The 22,348-nt window shown below is 55.0% G+C and overlaps 1 protein-coding gene and 1 pseudogene across 1 annotated transcript; both read right to left on the bottom strand.

Annotated features, from left to right (window-relative positions):
- Positions 1-1,871: 1,871 nt before the first annotated feature.
- On the bottom strand, positions 1,872-15,286 carry LOC116501562 (annotated as a pseudogene).
- A 2,194-nt stretch (positions 15,287-17,480) lies between these two features.
- LOC116501561 (calmodulin-beta-like) lies at positions 17,481-19,758 on the bottom strand. Its single transcript, XM_032207166.1, has 5 exons — positions 19,659-19,758; positions 19,418-19,560; positions 18,143-18,247; positions 17,959-18,094; positions 17,481-17,509 (listed from the first exon to the last, which is right to left on the bottom strand). Exons 1-5 carry the CDS (start codon positions 19,756-19,758, stop codon positions 17,481-17,483), a joined length of 513 nt encoding a protein of 170 aa, XP_032063057.1.
- Between the last annotated feature and the right edge of the window lie 2,590 nt (positions 19,759-22,348).

The raw sequence follows: 22,348 nt of genomic DNA, 5'->3' as shown, positions 1-22,348 counted from the left end.
TTGCTGGGTGCCGTGGTGCTGTTGATCGCCAGCTGCTGCCCGCTGCTGCCTGCTTCCCTGCTGCTGCCAGCCACCGTGCTGCTGCCAGCCGTCTTCCCCTGGCACGGTCTCTTGCGGCCTTGGCCAGCCTGGCCCAGCAGCGTCTTCCTCTCCTTGCCGGGGGGGTTCTCTGTCGTCGGCCTCCTGTGCTGGCAGCTCTGCGCTGTCCCGGGGGTGCTGCTGGGCGCAGGGCGCTTGGCCCCCCGCTTGGTGCCGGTGGACGCAGGGGCAGGCGGGGGGCTCTTGAGGGGACCCAGGGGGCGTTTGGGCAGGGGTCTCCTATGGTCACTGCGGCCCTTGGGGTTGGGGCGTTTCTTGGGGGAACTCGGGGGGGATTTGGGCTGGGGTCTACTAAGGGCACTGCGGCCCTTGGGGTTGGGGCGTTTCTTGGGAGAACTCGGGGGGGATTTGGGCTGGGGTCTACTAAGGGCACTGGGGACCTTGGGGTTGGGGCGGGTCTTGAGGGAACGCTGGGGGGGTTGGGGCAGGGGTCTACTAAGGGCACTGAGGAGCTGGGTGTCAGGGAGGCTCCTGGGGGGACTCAGGGGTGGACTGGGTAGGGGGCTCCTAAGCGCACTGGGCAGGGGACTGGCTGCAGGGCTGAGCGGGGGACTCACTGCTGGCACGACGGGGGACTGCAGCGACAGCCCACCCTCAAGCTTCTCGGGGCGCAGCCCAGGGGTTGAGGGGACCTCACCGAGGGCTCCTGTGGCTTCCAGTCCCTGCGTGCTCGGCTCCTCGATGTCCTCGCAGAGGTCGGGCAGCTGCAAGAGGAAGCGGCTGAGGGCAGGACTGCTGGGCAAATCGGGGAAGGCGTCCTGGGGCTCCACGGCATCGAGCCAGCTGAGCAGCTCCTCCATGCCGGGGATGGGGATGTCCAGGTCGGCCAGGAGCTCGTCCTGCATGTGCTGCAGCTGCTGGCTGTCCCCTGCCAGCTCTGGAAAGGCCTCGGCAAAGGCATCAGGGCCCAGCTCGGGCAGCTGCGGGGGCTCCTCAGGCACCTGCGGGGCTGTCACCGCTGAGGACGAAGCAAGAAAATCCCCCAAGACGGGCGATGTCAGCTTTCCCATGGCCCCTGGGTGTGGGGCGCCCAGCGGCCGGCTGTGCCAGCCCCAAACTCACCGTCAGGCGTCGCCGTCTGGGTGCTGGCGGTCCTTGGAGCCTGGGCAGGCTTGGGGGCAGTGGGGCCGGGCAGCGGGGGCCCCTGGTCCTTGCTGAGCCCCACGGCGTGCAAGCAGGGCTCCGGCAGCTGCCCCCGGCTGCTGCTCAGGGTGCGGGGCGTGGGGAGCGCCTGCCCCCGCAGCGGAGGCCCCGGGGCGAGGGGTGGCGGGGGGTTGCGCTGGGCGGGGGCCTGCAACAGGCAGGTGCCTGCGGGGTGCAGGAGCTCCCCATGGAGCACGGCCCTGGGCCCCAGCCCCAGCGCATGGTGGGGTACCAGTGTCCCCGTCACCATGGGCTGTCCCCACTGATGGATGGGGACACAGGGAGGAGCGGTGTGGGGGAGCTGCCCCCCGGCGGGGAGCTGCACCAGCTGCAGCTGGTGCCCCATGGTTGGGAGCTGCACCAGCTGCAGGTTTTGCTCCACAGCGGGGAGCTGCACCAGCTGCAGGTTTTGCCCCACAGCGGGGAGCTGCACCAGCTGCAGCTGGTGCCCCACGGCGGGGAGCTGCCCCACAGCAGGGAGCTGCCCCCCGGCGGGGAGCTGCCCAAGCTGCAGGTGGTGCCCCTGGGCTGGGAGGTGCCCCCCAGGTGGCAGCTGCACCCCGGCGGGGAGCTGCAGCACCTGCCCCTGGACCCCCGGCACCACGTGCCAGACGGTGGCCTGGGGCAGCGCGGAGGGGAGGGTGGGTACCTGCGGGGGCTGCAAGGGCAGCGCCGTCGCTCCGGGGAGGGAGGGCAGCAGCCAGGCAGCCACCGTTGGCGGCACGGCTGGGACGACGAAGGGGGAGTTTTGCGTCTGCGCAAGCCGCGGAAGCCGTCTGGGGAAACCCTCTGTGGGAAAAAGGGCGCTGGGCTGAGCTCTGGGGCGCTGGGCTCGCCAGCAGGGCCGCAGCCCCGGGAGGAGCGGGAGCCGGCTGCTGGACCTGCCATGGTGGCTGGAGAGTGGGGCGGTTGCTTGGGGAACCCGGGCAACGGGGGTTCCGTCCCAGCGGCTCACCAGCCCCTCGCCGACATCTGAACTGACTGGAGAAGGCGGCTTCCAAAGCCCTCCCATTAAACGGACTACATTTGAATTCTATGCTAAAATTGGTGAGCTGTACAGAATAGTAGGACAAAGCTACCTGCTTTGATAGCAAATGGTTGCCCTTAGGTAAGTTACAGTCATATGAAGGTTTGACTGGACGGCATCCTTGGTTTACTAGTGATCAAAGCTGACCAAATCCTAGCCACAGAACAGAAGCGTTCACTAACTTGCTAGAGAGAGCACTTAGGAATGCAGGAATTTAACTGCTTTAATGCTGCTCTTTCTCTCACGTATCTGCAATTTCCTTAAATCACAAATTGTCACTAGCTATCCTTGTTCATTTATTCAAAGGAACATGATTCTGGTTGAAAAGGCACTCTAACAAGTCCTCCGTTGTTCCTAGTCTGTCCCTAGCTTCTTTGAGAGGTTCAATACAGTAGAAAATTAAAAATAATAAACTAGCAAATAATTAACGTGTGGAAGTGGTCTTTTTTCAGATTAGATTCCACCATTCAGAAAATCCTGCTTAAGAGACATTTTTTCTTTGCTTTGAAAGACTGACCTTCCCCAAAAGGAAACTAATTAGTATCTTTAGGCTTGACGAAATACTTGAATTCCTCAATTTAACAGAATTGCTTTGCACAGCCCTCCTATCCTGCTTACCTTGCAAGCAGTGTATCCAAGTGGGGTGGGTACTGCTGTATTTATCAACGAACATCTCTTTCACGTATATAGCCCAGGGATCCCCATGCCCCGCACTTGTGTAATGCATGCAAGACGTTGACTTTCTTCCTCTACTTTGGACTGGTTTAGAGAGAACGAGTTCGCCATCTGCTGGCCAGAGAATTCACTGAAGCCCGAAGAGCAGTAGAGCAGAGGCATTTTCTTCTGTGCTCTTCCTGATTTTTCAGCTAGAAGAGATACTTCCAGTCTAGTACAATCAGGATTCTTTTGACATTAGTATCGTAAAAAGTCCATTTTTGCAACACTGGAATTTGAAAGACCTCCGTTCAGTCCCTAATTTTGTTCTTGATAATGGGACAGATTGCATGAATGTTGGCAAGAATGTGTGAACAACCAGCCTCCCCTCCATGTCGTATTTTAAGATGACAACTTCTGGTGCTCCCTGTCTCAGAAAAGAAAAATGCTTGGAAACAATTGCACTCGCTCTTAAGCTTGAAGAAACTTGTCAGTGCCAGAATCTACTGACTCTGGCAATTTACTTCATCATCCAAACTGGGCAAAAGATATGAAAACCTCTTCGGAGATTTTACTTCTCCAAACATTACGTAAAAGGCATTCAGCTGTACAGCAAGAAGCTGAAATAGCTGAAGGTAGTATGTTATTCACGTGAATTATTCAGGCAGGTTTTTTTTAGGAAGGCTGTGATTCATTAGAACATTACTAGCCTCTAAGCCTCATGGCATCACCTTCCATCTTGACTGCTAAACCTCCTTGCTCCCTACTATCTTCTTTGCCAAGATACAGCTGTCCACATTTACTTTTCCTACTTGGCTGGACTGAATTTAAGAAGGGAGCTTGCAACTCTTCCTCTTGTTTGCCACTTCATCATCAAACCAAATGAAAACCATTTGCCTTTAACCTCTTTATTTCAGGCCTTCTTTCCTAGTGGTCATTCAAAACTGGGAAAAAAATAGTCTACCAAGTTGGGGTTTTTTTTGATTTGATAATAAATCTGCAGACTGTTAAGTCATCAAGCACTTCAAGACTGTTTGAAATAATCTCGAGATTAATATAAAAGGAATTCCTCACACACGCTGCGGCCGCTTACCTTTAGTATAGTCGTTGGATGCGATGGAGCAGTATTTCTTGCTTTCGCCTGCACTGGAAGTCTTCCCTTCCTTGTAAGGTTGTTTACTGCTCTCACTTCTGCATTACTCACATGAAGAGCCATCTGGAGGATGGCATTCTTCCTTCTTCTCCCGCGTTATCTTCTGGAAACGAGGATCTAAGTGTTCCAAGGAGCCTTTTGCTTTCCTGGTGTTTCTCCTTTTTCTTCTTTTTCTTCTCCTTTTTCTTCTTTTTCTTACGCTTGCGATTGGCATTGTCAAAGTGGAGCGCACAGAAACACAAATCATGAAGTCTGAAAGAAACATGCAAGTTAAAAAGGGAAAAAAAGATGTGGCACTTGTTGCCTATATGAAACTTGATTTATTTTACCACAGGTGATGATTTGCAGCATGTCAGCTATTTTGTGGTGCTTTGTGCACACGCAACTTACTTTAGATGCAGCAAACTTAAGCCGTCAGATTGAAGGACCATAGGTCCTGGTTTGTACACAGATCATTAACAACGGCTAGCTCTGGAATATGTGCAAGCAGAAAAAATCTTTTAACCTAATCTGGAATGGTGTACGGATGTGATTCGAACTATGTGGTCCAAAGCTAGTGCTCTGACACAATTCAGCAAGAGCTTTCCTGTCTTCACTGATCAACGTAACAACATGATCCCCAGCCAGCTGATGCTATCTAAATAACTTAGAAACTACCAGAAAAAAAAAAAAAAAAAAAAAAAAAAAAAAGGAAGACATGAGAAGCACCCAGAAAAGAATTAGGATAAAAAATGTGGAGTATGCTGGAATCCTTGCTTACTTGGAATCCTTCTCTCCATCTTTATCCTTAGACTTCTGTTTCTTCCAGAACTTGTGATATTTTTGCATTTTTTTCACCACCTAAAAGCTCCTTTTCTATCTTTCTGTCTTTCCTTTCTATTTCACTTTCACTACCTTCTGCACGGGTATATTTTCTTTTTCTGTTTCCTTCTGTTTCATTTTTCTGGCGACAGTTCTCCAAATGAGCTGACACAGGTGGAAGCGCATGTCTTTCACGAGAATGTCTTCTGGAATGTTGCTGAGGTACCGAGCAACGATGCAAGTCTGCTCGGGGTGTGCTAAAGCGACGTACATCTTCCTCTCTCAAGAGGGAACCGTGAGGCCATCTGCTTTTGTAATGATAATGCTTATGTGACCTGCTGTAGTAAATTGCAGTCAATCTGTCAAAGGCTGAATCGCCGTGAGAGAACTTTCTCTCTCTACTGTCTCCTGTCGCATGAGGTGAATAGTAATCACTGTAATAGCTACATCTTTCCCATCTCCGTGCTTCGTCTCGATAGTATCTTTCTCTGCTCCAACTTCTTTCCCCTTTGGATCGGTAGTACCTATTGCTACCTTGTTCTGATCTTCCTCCGCTGCCAGATCTGTACTTTGAATATTTGACTGCTCTTCTGCCATTCTCAGGGCTGTTTCTTTCACGAGGGAAAGATCTGTACCTGCTTCCCTCCCAGTACTCCTGCTTGTGACTCTTTTGCTCAACAAATTCCACGCTCTGAGAACACCTCCTCTTGCTGGAAGGACCTGCTTTTTGACTCTCCTTCTCTTCACTAGGAGCATGTTCCCTCTTGCTTCGGTAATGCTCTTTCTCAGTGGTTTTAGTCTTGTCCTTTGTATCTTGGCGTCTATCTGCAATAGCTAAGGAGGAAAGGTTTTTAGAGCTACATTCAGTGTCAGACTTGAGAGAGGAAGTTTGCCGCAATTTCTCACCAGGCTCAGAAGACTCTTTGCCGGACAAAACGGTTTCTTTTGAAATGAGGTCACGTTCTTTTGATCTTCTTGGTTTCTCCTTGTCTCTACCGTCATCACATTGGTACTGGGCGAGGTATTCATCATTCCCAGGAGATTTCGGAGGTTCCGCAACACTGCATAAAATAAAAACCCATTTCTCACTTCTGCTGAAGGACGTGAATATTAAGAGTAAAACCTTCCAAAGGCAAACAAACAAACAAAAACCTCCGGACTACAGGAACGCTCGCAAAGATATGCCATTTAGAAACCTCTCCTGTGATTAGGACACCTTCTTCAGCTCCCAGAGAAAGTGTTTTTTCCCCTCTTGCTTCTGAAGCCATTGCACTAAAAAAGCAAACGCATCTGTCTCCTTCCACCTGCTGCTCTGAGAAAAAAGGCATAGGGGCGAGCGGGGAACAGCCAATGTTTCTCCAGACAGTGGAGAAAAATGGAAAAACATTCTATAAAGGAACACAAGTTCTCCTTGAGGCACCAACCTGCATCAGAGTGATATGCTCAGTGCTGATCATTAGTTCTGTTCGTGACACTGGACACACAGTATGGAATTGTACTAATTTAAATCCTTCCATTAAATACTATTAGTAGACAGATAAAACTGTAACGAACTTCCATAAAGTCTTGTCTTAATCAGACTGTGCTCATTTTACCTCATTTCCTCTGACAAGCTGTTCAGCTGGCTGGCTGTGAAGGACTCCGTGATGACTTCTCGATTGACTGAAGGCATAGCTCCAGGCATCTGCAATTAAAACGCACAAGTCAGCAGACAAAAAAATACTATTTGTAGTAGTACTGAGGACTAGTCTTGTCAGAATGTCTCCATTAAATGGTAAGCAAGACCGCTGTGAGTTGTATGCATTATCTACACTTCAAAGATAACCCCAACTCACCCCCCAAAATCTACTTTATGAAACTTAGGAATTTTTATCTCAGCTGAGCTTAAGTTGACAAGTTCTAATGTAAGCTCAGGTCTGCAAATTCTAAGGGGATAATACCACAAAGTCTTACGATCACATGTGTGCTGTGTTTTCTCAGTATTTCACCTGAATTAGGAACACAATAAACACTCCCGAATACATCGTAGGTGAGAAACTCTCGATGGAGCAAATCTATGTTTCAAGCGATCCATTTGTTTTAGAAAAGAACATCTCAGAAGGTTTAACAGGTTCAACTCGGCAAGTGGAATCATCAAGTTTCAGTCCGTTTTCTTTAGATTCATTAACTAACCTAATAGCACCATTTAGTGAATCTGTTTTTGGCAGCTCATGCTGGGATCTTCCTTTGTCAGCATTCTGACAGGAAGAATTGGAATGCTGCAATGTACGGACTACCTTTCCAACCAAAATTCCATTAGAGGACATTGCATTGCAATTCCTTTGAAATAAGCCCTTTGACTCCTCCTCAGATTTTCCTGAAGATTCTGCACCATAAGGGACTGTGTTATCAGAGCTGAGTTTAGGATTTTCATTCACTGTTGGCTCCACAAAAATTTCATCAGAAACTTTTTTGTTTGTTTGCATTTGCTTCATTTGCATTACTGAATTTGTAACTGTGGATGCAGGAACAGCCTGGTACAGATCTTCATCCTCCACAGCACTGCTAAGAAAGTCAGGCTGTGACACAGTCTGACGAGCAGGCAATTTATTGTGAATACTGATGGTGATCTTCTGTTTTCTTGACGTATCAGTCATTGAAGGCCTGGTAATTGCCTGGTTTTGAACACAGGCCATTGGTGGTGCTGAAGATGGCCTTTTTAGGGTGACACCAGTGGTCTTTGCGTCCTCTTTTATGGATCCATTTCCATTTAAACGGCTTGAATTCTGTATTTAAAAAGAAGAAATTGCAAGATGGATTAACGCAAACACTGCATGTAACATTTTGAAACACAAAACTCTCCTACTGAGTGTTTCTACAAATGGTCTTAACACCTAAAAAGAAAAACACACTGCCCTTTAAGGATAAATGCAAGTCCAATAAGCGTATTCAATTCCTGCTTTTGGTTTACTGCAGATTGGTATCAAATTAACATCATCTTTGAAAACCAGCCAAGCAACTTAACATTACCTGCTGCTATTCCCAAATATATTTATTTTCCCCTTTAAACATACCCTGAAAAGCCTGAAGTAGTTGTTCTGGTGCTCAGGAATAAGACATTTAGTTTTCCCTGTCTTTGCTAAAGTGACGAGGATAGGAAAAACAAGTCCTCTTTTAAATGATTTGAGGATTAGTACACTCTGCTTAAATAGTCAAAGAGCGTAGCTCTCTGTGCTTTAGAAAGCTGTCTTGGAGGTATAAAGTAATGGAGTCGCATGGCTGCACAATTTAGCAGTAACCACTGTTTGAATGACTCTGGCTGTAGCATGAGGGCTGTGAAGAAAGCTGCAGCGTGGGAAGGAAAACAAAACTAAGATGCCGAAAACCAAACAAAAAACCCCACACCAAACCCCAAACCCACTAGCAGTTTGGTGCCGTTATCTGCCCTCCCGCTTCCCTGAATTACCTTAATCATATGAGGAAGAAGTCGTGGTCCCATAAATCCAGCCTGCTTACTATTAGCCCCCTGCTGACCAGGAGGGAATGAACAGGGATAAGATGGTGCTGGCAAGTAAAACGCACGTTCTCCAAGTGTCAAATCATAGCGCCTTCAGAAAAGAGCAGTGATCGTAGTTTAGTTTTTCTTTCAGCCTACTCTTGGATTAAATCCCATCCTATCATTTTAGAGGAACAGCTCATACGATATGGAAGCCTTCTCTACAGAAGGCTTCGCCAAGACTACAGACTGAAAAGTAGAGAACAGTCTTCCTACTAAGACTACCACTTGCAGAGCAATAATTCATTCTTACACCACAGATGACCTTCATTTCTCTCCTTCTCTAAATTAGCCAGCTACAGATAACACATAGATAGCAATTTACACAAGTGCTGCAGTTTAAGGCCAAGCAACAAAAGATAATAAACGACACAGAGAATTTCAGGTTAGACAGAACTGAATTAGACAAATAATAATCTTCTCCCAGGATAGCAAGAAAAACACTTGCAAAACAGAAAAATATCAATAACAGGAAAGTAAATCTCTTCTGAACACATTTTAAGATTTGTTATTACCTGATATAAAAAAGTATGTAAGCTTGCTGACCAAGAACTCTTTTAATGTCAGTACGCACTACTTTAGCATCATTCATCTGATACCTAAGTCCATTACCAGCCTGCAAATAAAGACAACGATTTCTTTAGGTGAATTGCACATTTTCCAATTGAAATCACGGATAGGAACAAAATACACACATGTCAAATAAAAATATAATGAAATCTTTTTCCCTAGAAACAGTAGCTGCTAGTCATGCTTTAATTGGTTTGCCAGCACAACCTTTACCCTGTTAGAAATGCTGTTGACTTCTACCTTTACATAGCATATATAGTGTCCTGAGTGACAGCTGACACCGTGATGTACCAGCACTGCATATAAGGCATAGAGCAGTGGTTCTCCCATGGACTGCGACATGTAGGCTCTCAGGTCCAAATACTCCGGATATTTCACCTCCTAAAGAGACACCAAGAAGATAGAAAAATTATCCCAGAGTACTTCGTGGACTAGCCAGAGAAAAACACTTCCAAAAAACACAGACTAGAATTTATTTCTAGAATATATTTCTAGAATATATTTCTTGATTCACTACAAATAAGTCTTCCCATAAACAACGGTTAAGACTAGAAGTTGCAGAGAACTGTTTCCTGGTGAATCAGCCTTCTCAGAGGAAAGCATATGCTTCTTGTCAAGCGGGAACTTTATTGATATTAAGAGAAAGAATAAGCCATAGTCGTTAGTCTCCTCAGAAATGTGATTCTGGGCCAGCATCTGCAAGAAAGAGCAGTGAGAGCCTGGCAGGGCCTGCAGGGCTCCCTGCAGCCTCTTCTTCTCCCACCTTTGGGCAGGGATGGGGCAGCGCCAGCTGGCACCAAAGAGGCACCAGGCGCGGGGAGCTTGCCGGCCCCAGGGACCATGCGTCCGTATGTCCTGCGGGAGCTGGCAGTTTGGGGGTAGATGGGCACAGGGCTGTGCCTGTGTGCCTGAAGGGGCACACGTAGCCCTGCTGGGAGCAAGGTTTCATCTGGGAACTCACAGCCAAGCGACGGATGCAGGTGTCTTCGGTGACTTCGGTGCACCAGTTGCACAGCGGCAAGTCTTCCGTCATGATGTTTAAAACTTTCTCCAGGGTCCTCGGCATGGCCAGGATCACCTCCCACATGCCCAGGTCAGTGCTGCAAGCCCAGAATACTCTGTCAGTGAGGCTGCCTCAGCCGCAGGGCCACAAACCGGGCCAGCCCCAGAGGAGCCAGGCTGTCCTGCAGCCCCTGTGACTTGGGGAGCACTGAGGGCCCAGCCTGGGCAAGCAGGAGGGGGCTGAGCTGGTGTTCCCTGGGGGCAGGGGGACTCTGGGCTGCCTTGGACAGCTGGGCTGCTGCAGCCCTGGCTGGCCCAGTAGGGCTGGAACACATTGGTGGGAAGGAGGGCTGTGCTCCCTGGGGATGTCCTGCTCTTTGCCATGGCTCTGGCAAGCAGAGAGTCTCCAGGTGCATCTCCCGACATGGAACAAGCCCTCAAGGATGTCAAGGCCAGGACCTGTCACATGGCGGAGAGAACTGCAGCAGGTTCTTGACTTCTTCCCTGGACATCTTGTTGGTCAGCTGGAGAAGCAGGGAGTCCAGGCACTGCCGCGCCGATGCCGTGTGGATGCTGCCCAGGTTTTTCCTGATGCACTCCATGATCTTTGGCACCTTGGGGGACAAAGTGGGAATGGTGTTGCCAGCAGACTGCAGCCATTTCCACAGCTGCCACTCAAACTTTGGCCCCTTCCATTGCTCTCTGCTGGCTTCACGTGGCTTCTGGAGCCCAAGAGACCCCGATGTGCCAGGGAGGCAGGGAGGGAGGCAGGGAAGGAGAGAGGAACAACGCCTGGAAGAGCTCAAGGGCAGGGCCATGGCCACAGGCCACTTACATGTGTCAGCCAGTAGTCAGGGTCCTCCAAGACTGCATCCAGCACACTGAAGGCCCCCTCCTTGTCATGGATGCTGGAGTCTTGTAAAGCTTTAAGAGCTATGTGGATGATGTCCAGCCTCTCAGCAGGGAAGAGGTGTCCTCCAAACCCCTGTGGGAAGAAGGAGGAGCGAAGACATGCCTCACTGAGTGTCCCAAGGGTGCTGCTTAGCTGAGCAGCAAGGGCAGCTCCGGAGAGAAGGCCCTCGGGGGAAGGGGTGAGGATGGAGCATATGGGGCCAGAGTGCTGGCCCTGCAGGTAACCAGGGCTTGCTGGTGGCCAGGAGGGCTGGAGCTGCTGCCGGGACACAGGGGAGCAGCCTTCACATAGCCCCAGCCTGGGGACAAGAGGAACCCTCTCACCAGGGCGAGTGAGGCCGTGCCAGCCCCACCGGTTCTGGACCCCTCTGCTCACACCAGATGCCTGCTGATGCTGCGGACAAGATCCCCAGCAAGGCCAGAGCTCATTACCTTGGCAATATCACAGGGAATGGACAGTACAGAAAATGGAAATCTTGTATCCTTCAATATCTTGCGGCGCTGCACGTTAATTTTCCATGTCCTTTGTCAGTGAGCTTTCTAAACAGTGGGAAACAGCGAAGAGTCAGTAGGGAAGAGCATCTTTGCCAACAAGCTTGCCAAATGGTGAAAAGCACTTTCACTAGGAATGGTTGAGGACGGAGGCTCAGACCCATGGCGAGGAGAGTGATGGGCAGGGATGTAAAGCACAAGGTGAGGAGTGCTGGGAGCAAGAGGGACCTCAGGGATGATGCAGAAGGAGGAGAAGCAATGGCGTTGGGTGCCGCGGGGGTAGCAGCGTGTCACAGACCCCCTTCTGCTCGGGGTCAGGATGTGCAGGAAGCCCCCTGACACCTGCTTGCAAGACGGCAGGGAGCAAACAGTCAGGGAGAATTCTGGAGGGCGTCACCATCCCTGGTGATGCACGGCTGGCTCTGCTGTTCACTCCTCGGGGAAGATGCGGTTTGTGAAGTGCTCATCGATTGATGGCTTAGACTGGGGGAGACCACAAAACAGCGTGGTAGGTGATCTGGGGAGGGTTGGGAAGGACAGCAGCAGAGAACTGCTCCTGGACGTCAGGTGAGCGTCTAGCTTCTGCGGAAAACGATAGCCAGAATGCTGCAGGAAGCTGCTGTGAGGAGCAGAGGAGGTCAGGGAACCTGGCAGAATTCCGTGGGCAGCCTCCCCCAAGCACAAAAACAATCCTTCACAATACTCGGGGAGAACAAGCAGACAAACCAGCAGATGTCTGCGTGCAGACGGATGCTGCCCACCACATCTTCTCTTACCTCTTCCTTCTGTGAGGAATGCATAGAAGTGATAAAGAGCATCCAAAGCTCTGATTCTGGTGGTATCTTTGCCACCGCTGAAAATGAAGAGGTGGCCCAGCAGCTGTCCCAGGATGGGGATGTGGACCTCTTTGTGGGTGCCAGGGCTGCCCTTGCATTTTCTAGCAGTGAACAAGGTCTGGGCGAGGGAGAGAGGAGAGAAGAAGGGTTAAGTGGAGGCAGAGAGCAGGACCTGGGGAAGGAAGAGCAAGGGCAAAGGAGGGACGAAGACCCTTTCTTCAGGGCAGAGCTCTGCTGAGGCCTCCACCTGTGCCCAGTCTTGCTGCACAGGCACCCCCAAGCTGCAGGATGCTCTGGAAGGTAGGTGTCGTGGTTTAACCCGGCTGGCAGCTAAACACCACGCAGCCGTTCGCTCACCCTCCCCCCTCCCTCTCTGGGACGGGGGAGAGAAATGGAAAGTGAAGCCCGTGAGTTGAGATAAAGACAGTTTAATAAGACAGGAAAATAATAATAATAATAATAATAATAATAATAATAATAATAATAATAATAATAATAATAATAATAATAATAATAATAATACAATGATGATAATAGTACTACTAATAATAATATGTACAAACAAGTGATGCACAATGCAATTGCTCACCACCCGCTGACCGATGCCCAGCTTAACCCCGAGCAGTCCGGCCCCCTCCCCCCGGCTAGCTACCCCTATATATTGTTTAGCATGACGTCAGATGGTATGGAATACCCCTTTGGCTAGTTTGGGTCACCTGTCCTGGGTCTGTCCCCTCCCAGCTCTTACTGCACCCCCAGCCTGCCTGTTGGCAGGACAGAGCAAAAGTCTGAGGTGTCCTTGGCTTGGTATAAGCACTGCTCTGCAACAATTAAAACATCGGGGTGTTATCAGCACTCTTCTCATCCTAAGCCAAAACACAGCATTCCACCAGCTACTAGGAAGAAAATTAATTCTGTTCTAACTGAAACCAGGACAGTAGGGAAGGGGAGACAGGCTGGCTGAAAGGTTCCTGGCATCTTACCTTCCCCAAATATGTGACCAGGAAATCACTCATCCTCTCAATCTTCTGCAGGGCAATCTTGCGCACAGCTGTGTTATGGGAGGTGGCATAGTGCAGCAGCGCCTGTGAGGAGAGAAGCTGCTGGTCTGCCCTTGGAGCTGATGCCTTCTCCAGCAGAAGCAGCACTGCTGAACCCCTGGCTGTGCTCACGCCGTCCATCAAAGCTTCCCCCAAGGTGGAGCAAAGCCCTCAGCAGGGCTCCTGCCCCTGGGTTCCCGCCCCTGGGTTCCCTTGCAGGCTTGCCACAGATCCACCAGCCAACTTTGTGGTCAGGCAGACAGGCAGATGCCACCTGCCAGTGCAGCCTCAGCTCCTTCCTGCGCCCTCCCCCAGAACGTGGCCCTCTGTCCCCTCTCCGTGAAGGCTGGCTTCTGTGGCTTGAACCAGGGGTCCGCAATGGGGCAGGGATACAGCCACTGGACGGTCAGGAGATCAGGGCATCAGGGCCACGCTCCCGTGCAGGATGGGCATGTCCCTGGGGATCTCTGCCCCATTCACACCTGGCAAGAGAAATCTGGAGGGACTGGGGGAAAGGAGGAGAGCAGCTCCAGCTGCCGCCACTGTGGTGCCCAAGGAGTGGGCTAAAATTCTCCCACTGCTTTGGCACACGGTGATCTCTTGGGGTCTGCAGGGGCTGGCCCAGAAGTGCCATGGGCAAGGTTTTGCTGTGACATGAGAGGATTCTTCAGAGGGGAAAGGGTCTTTGACCACAGCCAGGGGATGCCAGGCTCCCAGAAGAACTTGGTGGGCTTCCCCAAAGGAGGTGGGCGCCTGCCTGCAGTATGCTCAGTCCTAGCACTAGGGGTGGGCCATCCACTGCAGCATGGACATTCGTTACCCCCCCAGCTGTGCAACCACTCCTGGGAAACCGACTCTTTGCAAATGCCAGACCTGCAAAATATTCTGCAACTCCTCGCCGACACTGGAGATTGGACAGTTGCGTACAAAGGCCTGCAGCATGATTTCCATGGCGTTCATGGTCTGCAAGGAGGACAGAGGATCAGAGAAGCATTTCTGAGCTCCTTCTCACCCCCAGGAGCTGACTGAACCTCCAGCAGCAAGGGAGGACACATGCACCGCCTCACAGAGCCCGGGGGTGACTTTGGGGCTAAACAACTTCTGTGTGGAGACCTCCTGAGAGCACTGGATCAGGCCAGAGAAGGGGAAGGGGAAGAAGAGATTAGGCCGGGAAAGCAAATCTGGGCCCCGGCCCTGCATTGGTTGTCCGGTTGTCTCAGCATGTGGGAGCATGGCAGCAGCCCAGCGGGACTGGGGGTGTCGCTACCTCACCCAGCACATACCTTGGTGTAGAGATCTTTTTCTGCCGCTGACATGTCCAAATAGGGAGGCAGAAAGAAGACGCTCTTGAAGCAGGCATGCAGGAGACTCTCCTTTTTGCCATCCAGTGCTGACTCCACTGTGGCGCTAAGAAGGGAGATAGGAGCTTGTTGGATGCTGGTGCTGGAGTGGTGCCTCAAGGCTTAGGGAAGGAGGACAGGCATCCATGGGAGGACAGGCATGGCCCTGGGAGGACATGTCTTGCCATGGACAGGCATCCCTGGGAGGGATGGGAAACCTTCCCGCCAGCTTCAGGGCCACCAGGACATTGCCCAGGGATGCGCTGGCCAAAGTAGGGGCTTAGCAGGTACCTGAGCGTGGCAATAGTTAGCATGGCTTTCATTCGAAACGCTGTGTGCAAACTGTCTGTGGGCTCCTCTTCCAGCAAAACCTGCAAAACACAACCAGGATGGGACGTGGCAGACTCTCGCCCCTAGTGCCTGCTGCTGAAGGCCCAGCAGCACACCCAGTCCTGCCTTGGGCAGCTTGGTTTGTCTCCACCTGTGCATGGTTTGTCTCCACCCCCCCTGCCCCAGCCTCACAGGGGGCTGGCGCTCGAGGGGCCTTGCCCCTTCCCCAACCCGCCACGCGTCCCCTCACCTTGATGTTCTCTGCCAGCTCCATTTCGCGGCAGAAGGCGTCCATGTCCTCCAACAAGGAACAGTCTCTGCACATGGTGCAGATGCTCTCCAGGAACTTCATTTTCTTTTCCTCATCCTGGCAGCCACAGAGAGAAGCACGGGGAGCGTGAGGGGGGAGAACCAGAGCCCACAGCACTGGAGTGCTGCGACGTGCGGTGCTGTCTGAGACACACAGAGGGCAGCAGCTCTGCCCAGCCAGCAGCGCTCCTGCTGCCTGGCAGCAGGGCCAGGGCCCCGTCAGGACACACCAGCACAGCCACGACAGAAGTGGCTGCCCTTACCTTCTCTGTGCTGACAAAAATCTGGATGAAGTTCTTGGCTTCCTCTTTGCCAAAATCCCATAACCAGGCATCTAGCAATGGAGAAGAGCGAGCAGTGCTGCAGTGAGGGGCTGAAGGCAGGAGCGAGGAGAGGAAGGGCCCCCAGCACGAGAGACACACGGCCCTGCTGGAGCAGGTCCAGAGGAGGCCCTGATGCAGATCAGAGGCCTGGAGCACCTCCCCTAGGACAGGCTGAGAGAGCTGGGCTTCTTCAGCCTGGAGAAGAGGAGGCTCCAGGGGGCCCTTAGAGCGGCCTTCCTGTACCTAGAGGTGGGCCTGGCCGACAGGATAGCTGGGGAGGGACTCTTTCTCAGGAGTGCTGTGACAGGACAAGGCCTAACAGGTTTAAGCTAACGGAGGGTAGATTTCAATTAGGTATTCAATTAGCAACAAATTCTATACTCTGAGGGTGCTGAGGCAGCAGGATCTGGGCCCCCTCTAAGCTCCCTCCCAAGCCGGGGCGAGGCCATGCTGGGTTGGGCTCCCAGCACCCCCAGCATCCAGGTGCCCTTCTTCTCCACGGGCTGCAGCACCAGCCCAGGGCCTGCTCCACCGGGGGCTCCTCCACGGGCTGCAGCGTGGAGATCTGCTCCATGTGGGACCCATGGGTGCAGGGGAACAGCCTGCTCCACCAAGGGCCTCTCCACAGGCCACAGGGGATCTTCTGCTGAAGAGAGATCCACAGGGGATCTCCCTGCGGCCTTCCAGTACGTAAAGGGGGCTCATAAAAAAGATGGAGAGCAACCCTTTGCTTGGGCAGGCAGCGATGGGGCGAGAGGGAATGGGTTTAAACTGCAGGAGGGGAGAGTTAGGTTAGACACGAGGACGTAATTCTTCACTGCCAGGGTGGGGAGGTTGTCCAGAGCCGTGGATGCTCCGTCCCTGGAGCTCTGGAGGTGGTCGTGCCAGCACCATCCAGTAGGTACTTGGTGGGCCAATACCCCCCAGTACTGCCCAGTACTCCCCAGAGTTCACAGTACCCTCCCAGTGCCTGCCAGTACTGCCTGGAAGCCCCCCCAGTATCCTCCCAGTGCACCCCAGTAGCACCCAGAACCCCTCAGAACTCCACCATTGACTGCAGTACTGCCCACAGTCCCCCAGTGTGCTCATAGTATCCCCCCAACACTGCCTAGAACACCACCAGCATTGCCTAGAGCTCCCCCACCATGCTCCCACTGCCCCCCAGTACCCTCCCAGTGCTGCCAAACTCAGCCCCCAAGCTCCCCACCACCCCCTGGAGCTGCCCATTCGCGTCCAAGCCCCCCAAAACCGCCCCATTCCCCCGCCCTGCACCGAAGCTGTGTGCCCACAGAAACACTCCCAAACCCACCCAGAACGCAGAGCAGAGCCCCCCCCCCAACACCCCGTGGCGGGGTGTCCCCATTGCCTGGATCCTCATTAAGGCCCCTCATTACAGCACCTCGTTAAGGCTGTGAGTACTGCAAAACCAGTGCTTTATTTCACAGCTTTGGCCACCCACGACAGCGCCCAAATAGGGGGATGGGTGTTAGGGTCCTCCAAATCCCCCCAAAATACCCCAAAACTACGGCCTGGTCCCAGTCCCCCACGCCCAGGGATCCCCAGGCCTCCTGAGACCCCCAGATCACCCTGAAATGTCCCCAAATGTTCTCCTGGGACAATAAAGGGTCCTGCCGTGTTTTGGGAGGGGGACCCTGGATCTGCCCCGGACCTCTCAAACCCTCCATAGGGACATGGGTGGCACCCCGCCCCCCCCCCCCCCCCGGGTTCCTCCCAAGCCCCCCGTGGGGAAACGCGGTCCCCCCACATCCCCTTCCAAAGCCCCTATGGAGGATAGAGGGTCCCTCTGTCCTGTTGGGGTTCCCCCCCTCCCTATAAAGCCCCTGTGGGTGCCCCCAAACGGTGGGGACAGGCATTGGCAGCAAGGGGGCCCTGGTGGCCTCGTGCCCCCCCCTCTCACTTGGCCGTCATCATCTGCACGAACTCTGCCGGGAGAGAAGGGGATGCTCAGAGGGGACAGGGACGCAGCGGGGACACAGCAGGGGTTGGGGACATGGCGGGGGGACAGGAACACAGCAAAGACTGAGGGAATGGGAACGGGAATGGGAAAACGTGGAGTCTATAGGGACGGGGACAGAGCAGGCATGGGGGTGCCCCATGGGGACAACGGGAGGACACGGGGGGGGCCGATCCCTTGGTGACAAGGGACACGTGGTGGTCTGTGCCAGCAGCACCAGGACAAAGGGTTCTGCGAGGGGTGACAGGGGACACAAGACCCTATCCTGCTGGGACAGGGGACACGGAGCTGGGGGATGTAGCAGTGTCCTGGCCTGAGGGGCCCGCGGGTGACAGCGAGTGCCCCGTGGGGTGACAGCAACGCCCCGTGATGTGACACCAGTGGCACGGGTACCCCGCGGGCAGCGCCAGCGCTCACCCTCATAGTTGACCCGCCCGTCCCCGTCCATGTCGGCCTCGCGGATCATCTCGTCCGCCTCGTCGTGCGTCAGCTTCTCCCCCAGGTTGGTCATCACCTGCTGCAGTTCTGCCACGCTGATGTACCCGTCCCCGTCCTGGGGCCGGTGGGGACACGGCCGTGAGGCCACCGTGGCCACGGCCACCCGGTCCTGAGCCCTCATGTCCTGCAGCTCGGCCTCGGTGGGGTTCCGGCCCAGGGAGCGCATGACGGTGCCCAGCTCCTCGGCGGTGATGGTGCCGTCGCCATCCTTGTCGAAGAGCGAGAACGGCTCCCTGAACTCTGGGGACCGGCACTGCGGGGCCGAGGTCACACGGCTGCCCCCAGCCCCCCCCCCAAAAAGGGGGTCCTCCGGGGGGGTGGCGCAGGGGGGCTCACCGTCGGTGTCCACCTCCTTGATCATGTCCTGCAGCTCGGCCTCGGTGGGGTTCCAGTCCAGGCTGTGCCCCCTCCTGCACCCTGGAGCAAGGGCCCAGTCGGGGGGCTCTGGGGGCAACAGGGCTGTGCCTCACTGCCAGGGCAGTGCCTGGGGCTGCCAAAGGCTGCCCCAAGAGGGACCCAGGGGCTGGGCTCACCAATGAATCTGACGGCCTCAAGTCGCAAAAGGGTCTGCGTGTCCTGCAGGTAGGGCTGGCTCTGCTGCAGGTATTCTTCTACTCTGCCTCTGTCCTGCTGCAGCTGGAGAGAGAGAGAACGCAAGGTCACGGGGCTTGCACAGCCTCTCCAGGGTCTCCTCCAGCATCCTGGGGGCAGGGAGGGCAGAGGGGCCTGCAGAAGAGCCCCCTGGGGCTCTGTGCTGGCAGGAAGGGAGCGAGGATGCGGCTGCAGGCAGCGGGCTCTGGCCGGGCACGTTTGCCCAGCTGGGGCAAACCAAGTTGGGTCCTTACCAAGCACTCCCCGATCCTCCACGTCTGTTCTGTCATGGCTAAGCGCTTGAGCTCTTTGCGTTGCAGAAACTCTGCAGCCGTGGCGAGAGCTTCCCCAGAGGCCTGCGGAGCAGCAGAGGTTGGGAGGTAGCACCACAGCCTTGGGGGACCCTCTGTCCCCTCCTCCTGGCAGAGCTGCGAGCCTTTCCCAGCGCGTTATGGGAGGCTGTGGTGGGGGACAGCGTGCACTGGGTTCAGTGGCCAAGACAAGGCCACGGGACGGCCACCATCGGAGGCAGCTCACGCTGCCGGCCAGAGATCCCCCAGAGCAACCCTGTGGTGTCCGCACAGCCTTGCCCACGTAACTGCTCAGCTCTGAGATCTGTACCTTTGCTACGCTCTCACTCTGGTCTCTCATGCGAAAGTAGAGTGGGAGAAGGCTGCTGTGCACTGTCCTCTTCATGACCGGCACCGCGGGGCCGGGGTCACACGGCTGCCCCCAGCCCCCCCCCCAAAAAGGGGGTCCTCCGGGGGGGGGCGCAGGGGGGCTCAACGTCGGTGTCCACCTCCTTGATCATGTCCTGCAGCTCGGCCTCGGTGGGGTTCCGGCCCAGGGAGCGCATGACGGTGCCCAGCTCCTCGGTGGTGATGGTGCCGTCGCCGTCCTTGTCGAAGAGCGAGAACGCCTCCCTGAACTCTGGGGACCGGCACCGCGGGGCCGGGGTCACACGGCTGCCCCCAGCCCCCCCCTCCCAAAAAGGGGGTCCTCCGGGGGGGTGGCGCAGGGGCGCTCACCGTCGGTGTCCACCTCCTTGATCATGTCCTGCAGCTTGGCCTCGGTGGGGTTCCAGTCCAGTCTCCTGGACTCTTCCCTCTCGCTATTGTGCTTCCCCATGAGAGCAAGGGCTAGCAATCATGACCCTGCTCCTAGCTGCTTGTAGGCTGTTTCATCTCCCTCTTCGTCCTGGTTGTGTGCTCTACAACAGGCTCCCACCTTCTGTCAGCCTTACTGCCCTTTCCCCTGACTCTTCCTCAGGGACACTCAACCCTTTCAGCGGCACTGCCCAGCTCCAGGCTGGGAGGCCATTCCCTGACACCACAGGCCACCCCGTCTCCTCTCCCTCGTTCCTATGCCTGCATTGCTCCTCCGCCTTCCTCAGCATTTCCCTGGAGCAGGGCAAGGCACGGGGGCCTCTGCCGCTGTCCCCCCAGCCCTAGCACACCCCCCACTGCCCTCACTCACCGCTGAGGATTTCATTCAGCTTCTCCTCGCTCTGGTCCTTGCAGTAGCGCGCAGCAAGACCTAGACACAGAGATCCCATCAGAGCCCCACTCCCCAGCACGCTCCCAGCAGCGCAGCCCCTGGCCTGGCCAGCCAGGCTGTGCCCCCTCCTGCACCCTGGAGCAAGGGCCCAGTCGGGGGACTCTGGGGGCAACAGGGCTGTGCCTCACTGCCAGGGCAGTGCCTGGGGCTGCCAAAGGCTGCCCCAAGAGGGACCCAGGGGCTGGGCTCACCAATGAATCTGACGGCCTCAAGTCGCAAAAGGGTCTGCGTGTCCTGCAGGTAGGGCTGGCTCTGCTGCAGGTATTCTTCTACTCTGCCTCTGTCCTGCTGCAGCTGGAGAGAGAGAGAACGCAAGGTCACGGGGCTTGCACAGCCTCTCCAGGGTCTCCTCCAGCATCCTGGGGGCAGGGAGGGCAGAGGGGCCTGCAGAAGAGCCCCCTGGGGCTCTGTGCTGGAAGGAAGGGAGCGAGGATGCGGCTGCAGGCAGCGGGCTCTGGCCGGGCACGTTTGCCCAGCTGGGGCAAACCAAGTTGGGTCCTTACCAAGCACTCCCCGATCCTCCACGTCTGTTCTGTCTGGGCCACGCGCTTGAGCTCTTTGCGTTGCAGAAACTCTGCAGCCGTGGCGAGAGCTTCCCCAGAGGCCTGCGGAGCAGCAGAGGTTGGGAGGTAGCACCACAGCCTTGGGGGACCCTCTGTCCCCTCCTCTTGGCAGAGCTGCGAGCCTTTCCCAGCGCGTTATGGGAGGCTGTGGTGGGGGACAGCGTGCACTGGGTTCAGTGGCCAAGGCAAGGCCACGGGGCGGCCACCATCAGAGGCAGCTCACGCTGCCGGCCAGAGATCCCCCAGAGCAACCCTGTGGTGTCCACACAGCCTTGCCCACGTAACTGCTCAGCTCTGAGATCTGTACCTTTGCTACGCTCTCACTCTGGTCTCTCATGCGAAAGTAGAGTGGGAGAAGGCTGCTGTGCACTGTCCTCTTCATGACCGGCACCGCGGGGCCGGGGTCACACGGCTGCCCCCAGCACCCCCCCAAAAAGGGGGTCCTCCGGGGGGGGGGTGCAGGGGGGCTCACCGTCGGTGTCTACCTCCTTGATCATGTCCTGCAGCTCGGCCTCGGTGGGGTTCCGGCCCAGGGAGCGCATGACGGTGCCCAGCTCCTCGGTGGTGATGGTGCCGTCGCCGTCCTTGTCGAAGAGCGAGAACGCCTCCCTGAACTCTGGGGACCGGCACCGCGGGGCCGGGGTCACACGGCTACCCCCAGCCCCCCCCCCCAAAAAGGGGGTCCTCCGGGGGGGGGGGGAGGGGAGGCCCTCAGCCCCACTACCCGGGTCCCCCTGACACCACTTGGCCTCTGCTGAGTGCTCTGGTGACACCCCCAGGCACTCCCAGTTCCCCCTCTGGGTGTCCCAGTTTCCCCCCCCATCGCGTGACCCCCTCCCCCCCACCCCAAACGTCCCGCTCGCCATCCCACCTGCGATCTGCTATGGCCACGTGGGCAGCTGCGGTCGTGGGGGGGGGGCTGTGGATGCTGGGGGTGGTTTGGGGGCGCCTCGGGGTGGGGGCACCCCACGGGGTGGGGGGCAGCGGGGGGTGGCGGGTGGGTCCCTGTGCTGACTGTGTAGAGCGTGTGGGTGACCAGCTCATAAACAGACCATGTGCACAGAACAAGCCTCTGGACAGATGGCCTGATCACAAATACTTCCAGTATCGGCGAGAATATCTACTCAAGCTCTCTGGGACTGGGTTTAGTTATCCAGTGCTCTGCTAGGAGTAGGACATCCTGACAACTTCTCAAAGGTTGTCATAGAATCGTAGAATCATAGAAACATAGGGTTGGAAAGGACAACCTTTCAAGATCAAGATCAAGATCACCTAGTCCAACTGTCTTCCTATCACCAATACTACCCACTAAGCTACTAAATCATATCTCGTAAGACCAGCTCCATTCCGGCGAGTGGTCCTTGGAAGGTGCATTCATCACTACGCCACCTTTACCGTAGACTTCATGGACAAATGACAGCATTGCTCTGTGAACCCCCCCACTGCCCAAACCTGCAGGACAGAGCTGAGAGGGAGCTGTAGGAGCTGGGCTGAGCTCCAGTCCTTCCCCTGGAACCACAAGAAATGGATTCCCCAAAGAAGGGACAGCAGCGTAGAACAAGATCTGGGCCACTGCTCATGGACAGTCCCTCTACAAA

This window comes from Aythya fuligula, unplaced genomic scaffold, assembly GCF_009819795.1.
Source record: "Aythya fuligula isolate bAytFul2 unplaced genomic scaffold, bAytFul2.pri scaffold_31_arrow_ctg1_5, whole genome shotgun sequence".
Classification (NCBI taxonomy): Eukaryota; Metazoa; Chordata; class Aves; order Anseriformes; family Anatidae; genus Aythya; species Aythya fuligula.
The sequence above is the reverse complement of the archived record's forward strand: the minus strand, read 5'-3'. Positions and strand labels throughout refer to the sequence as shown.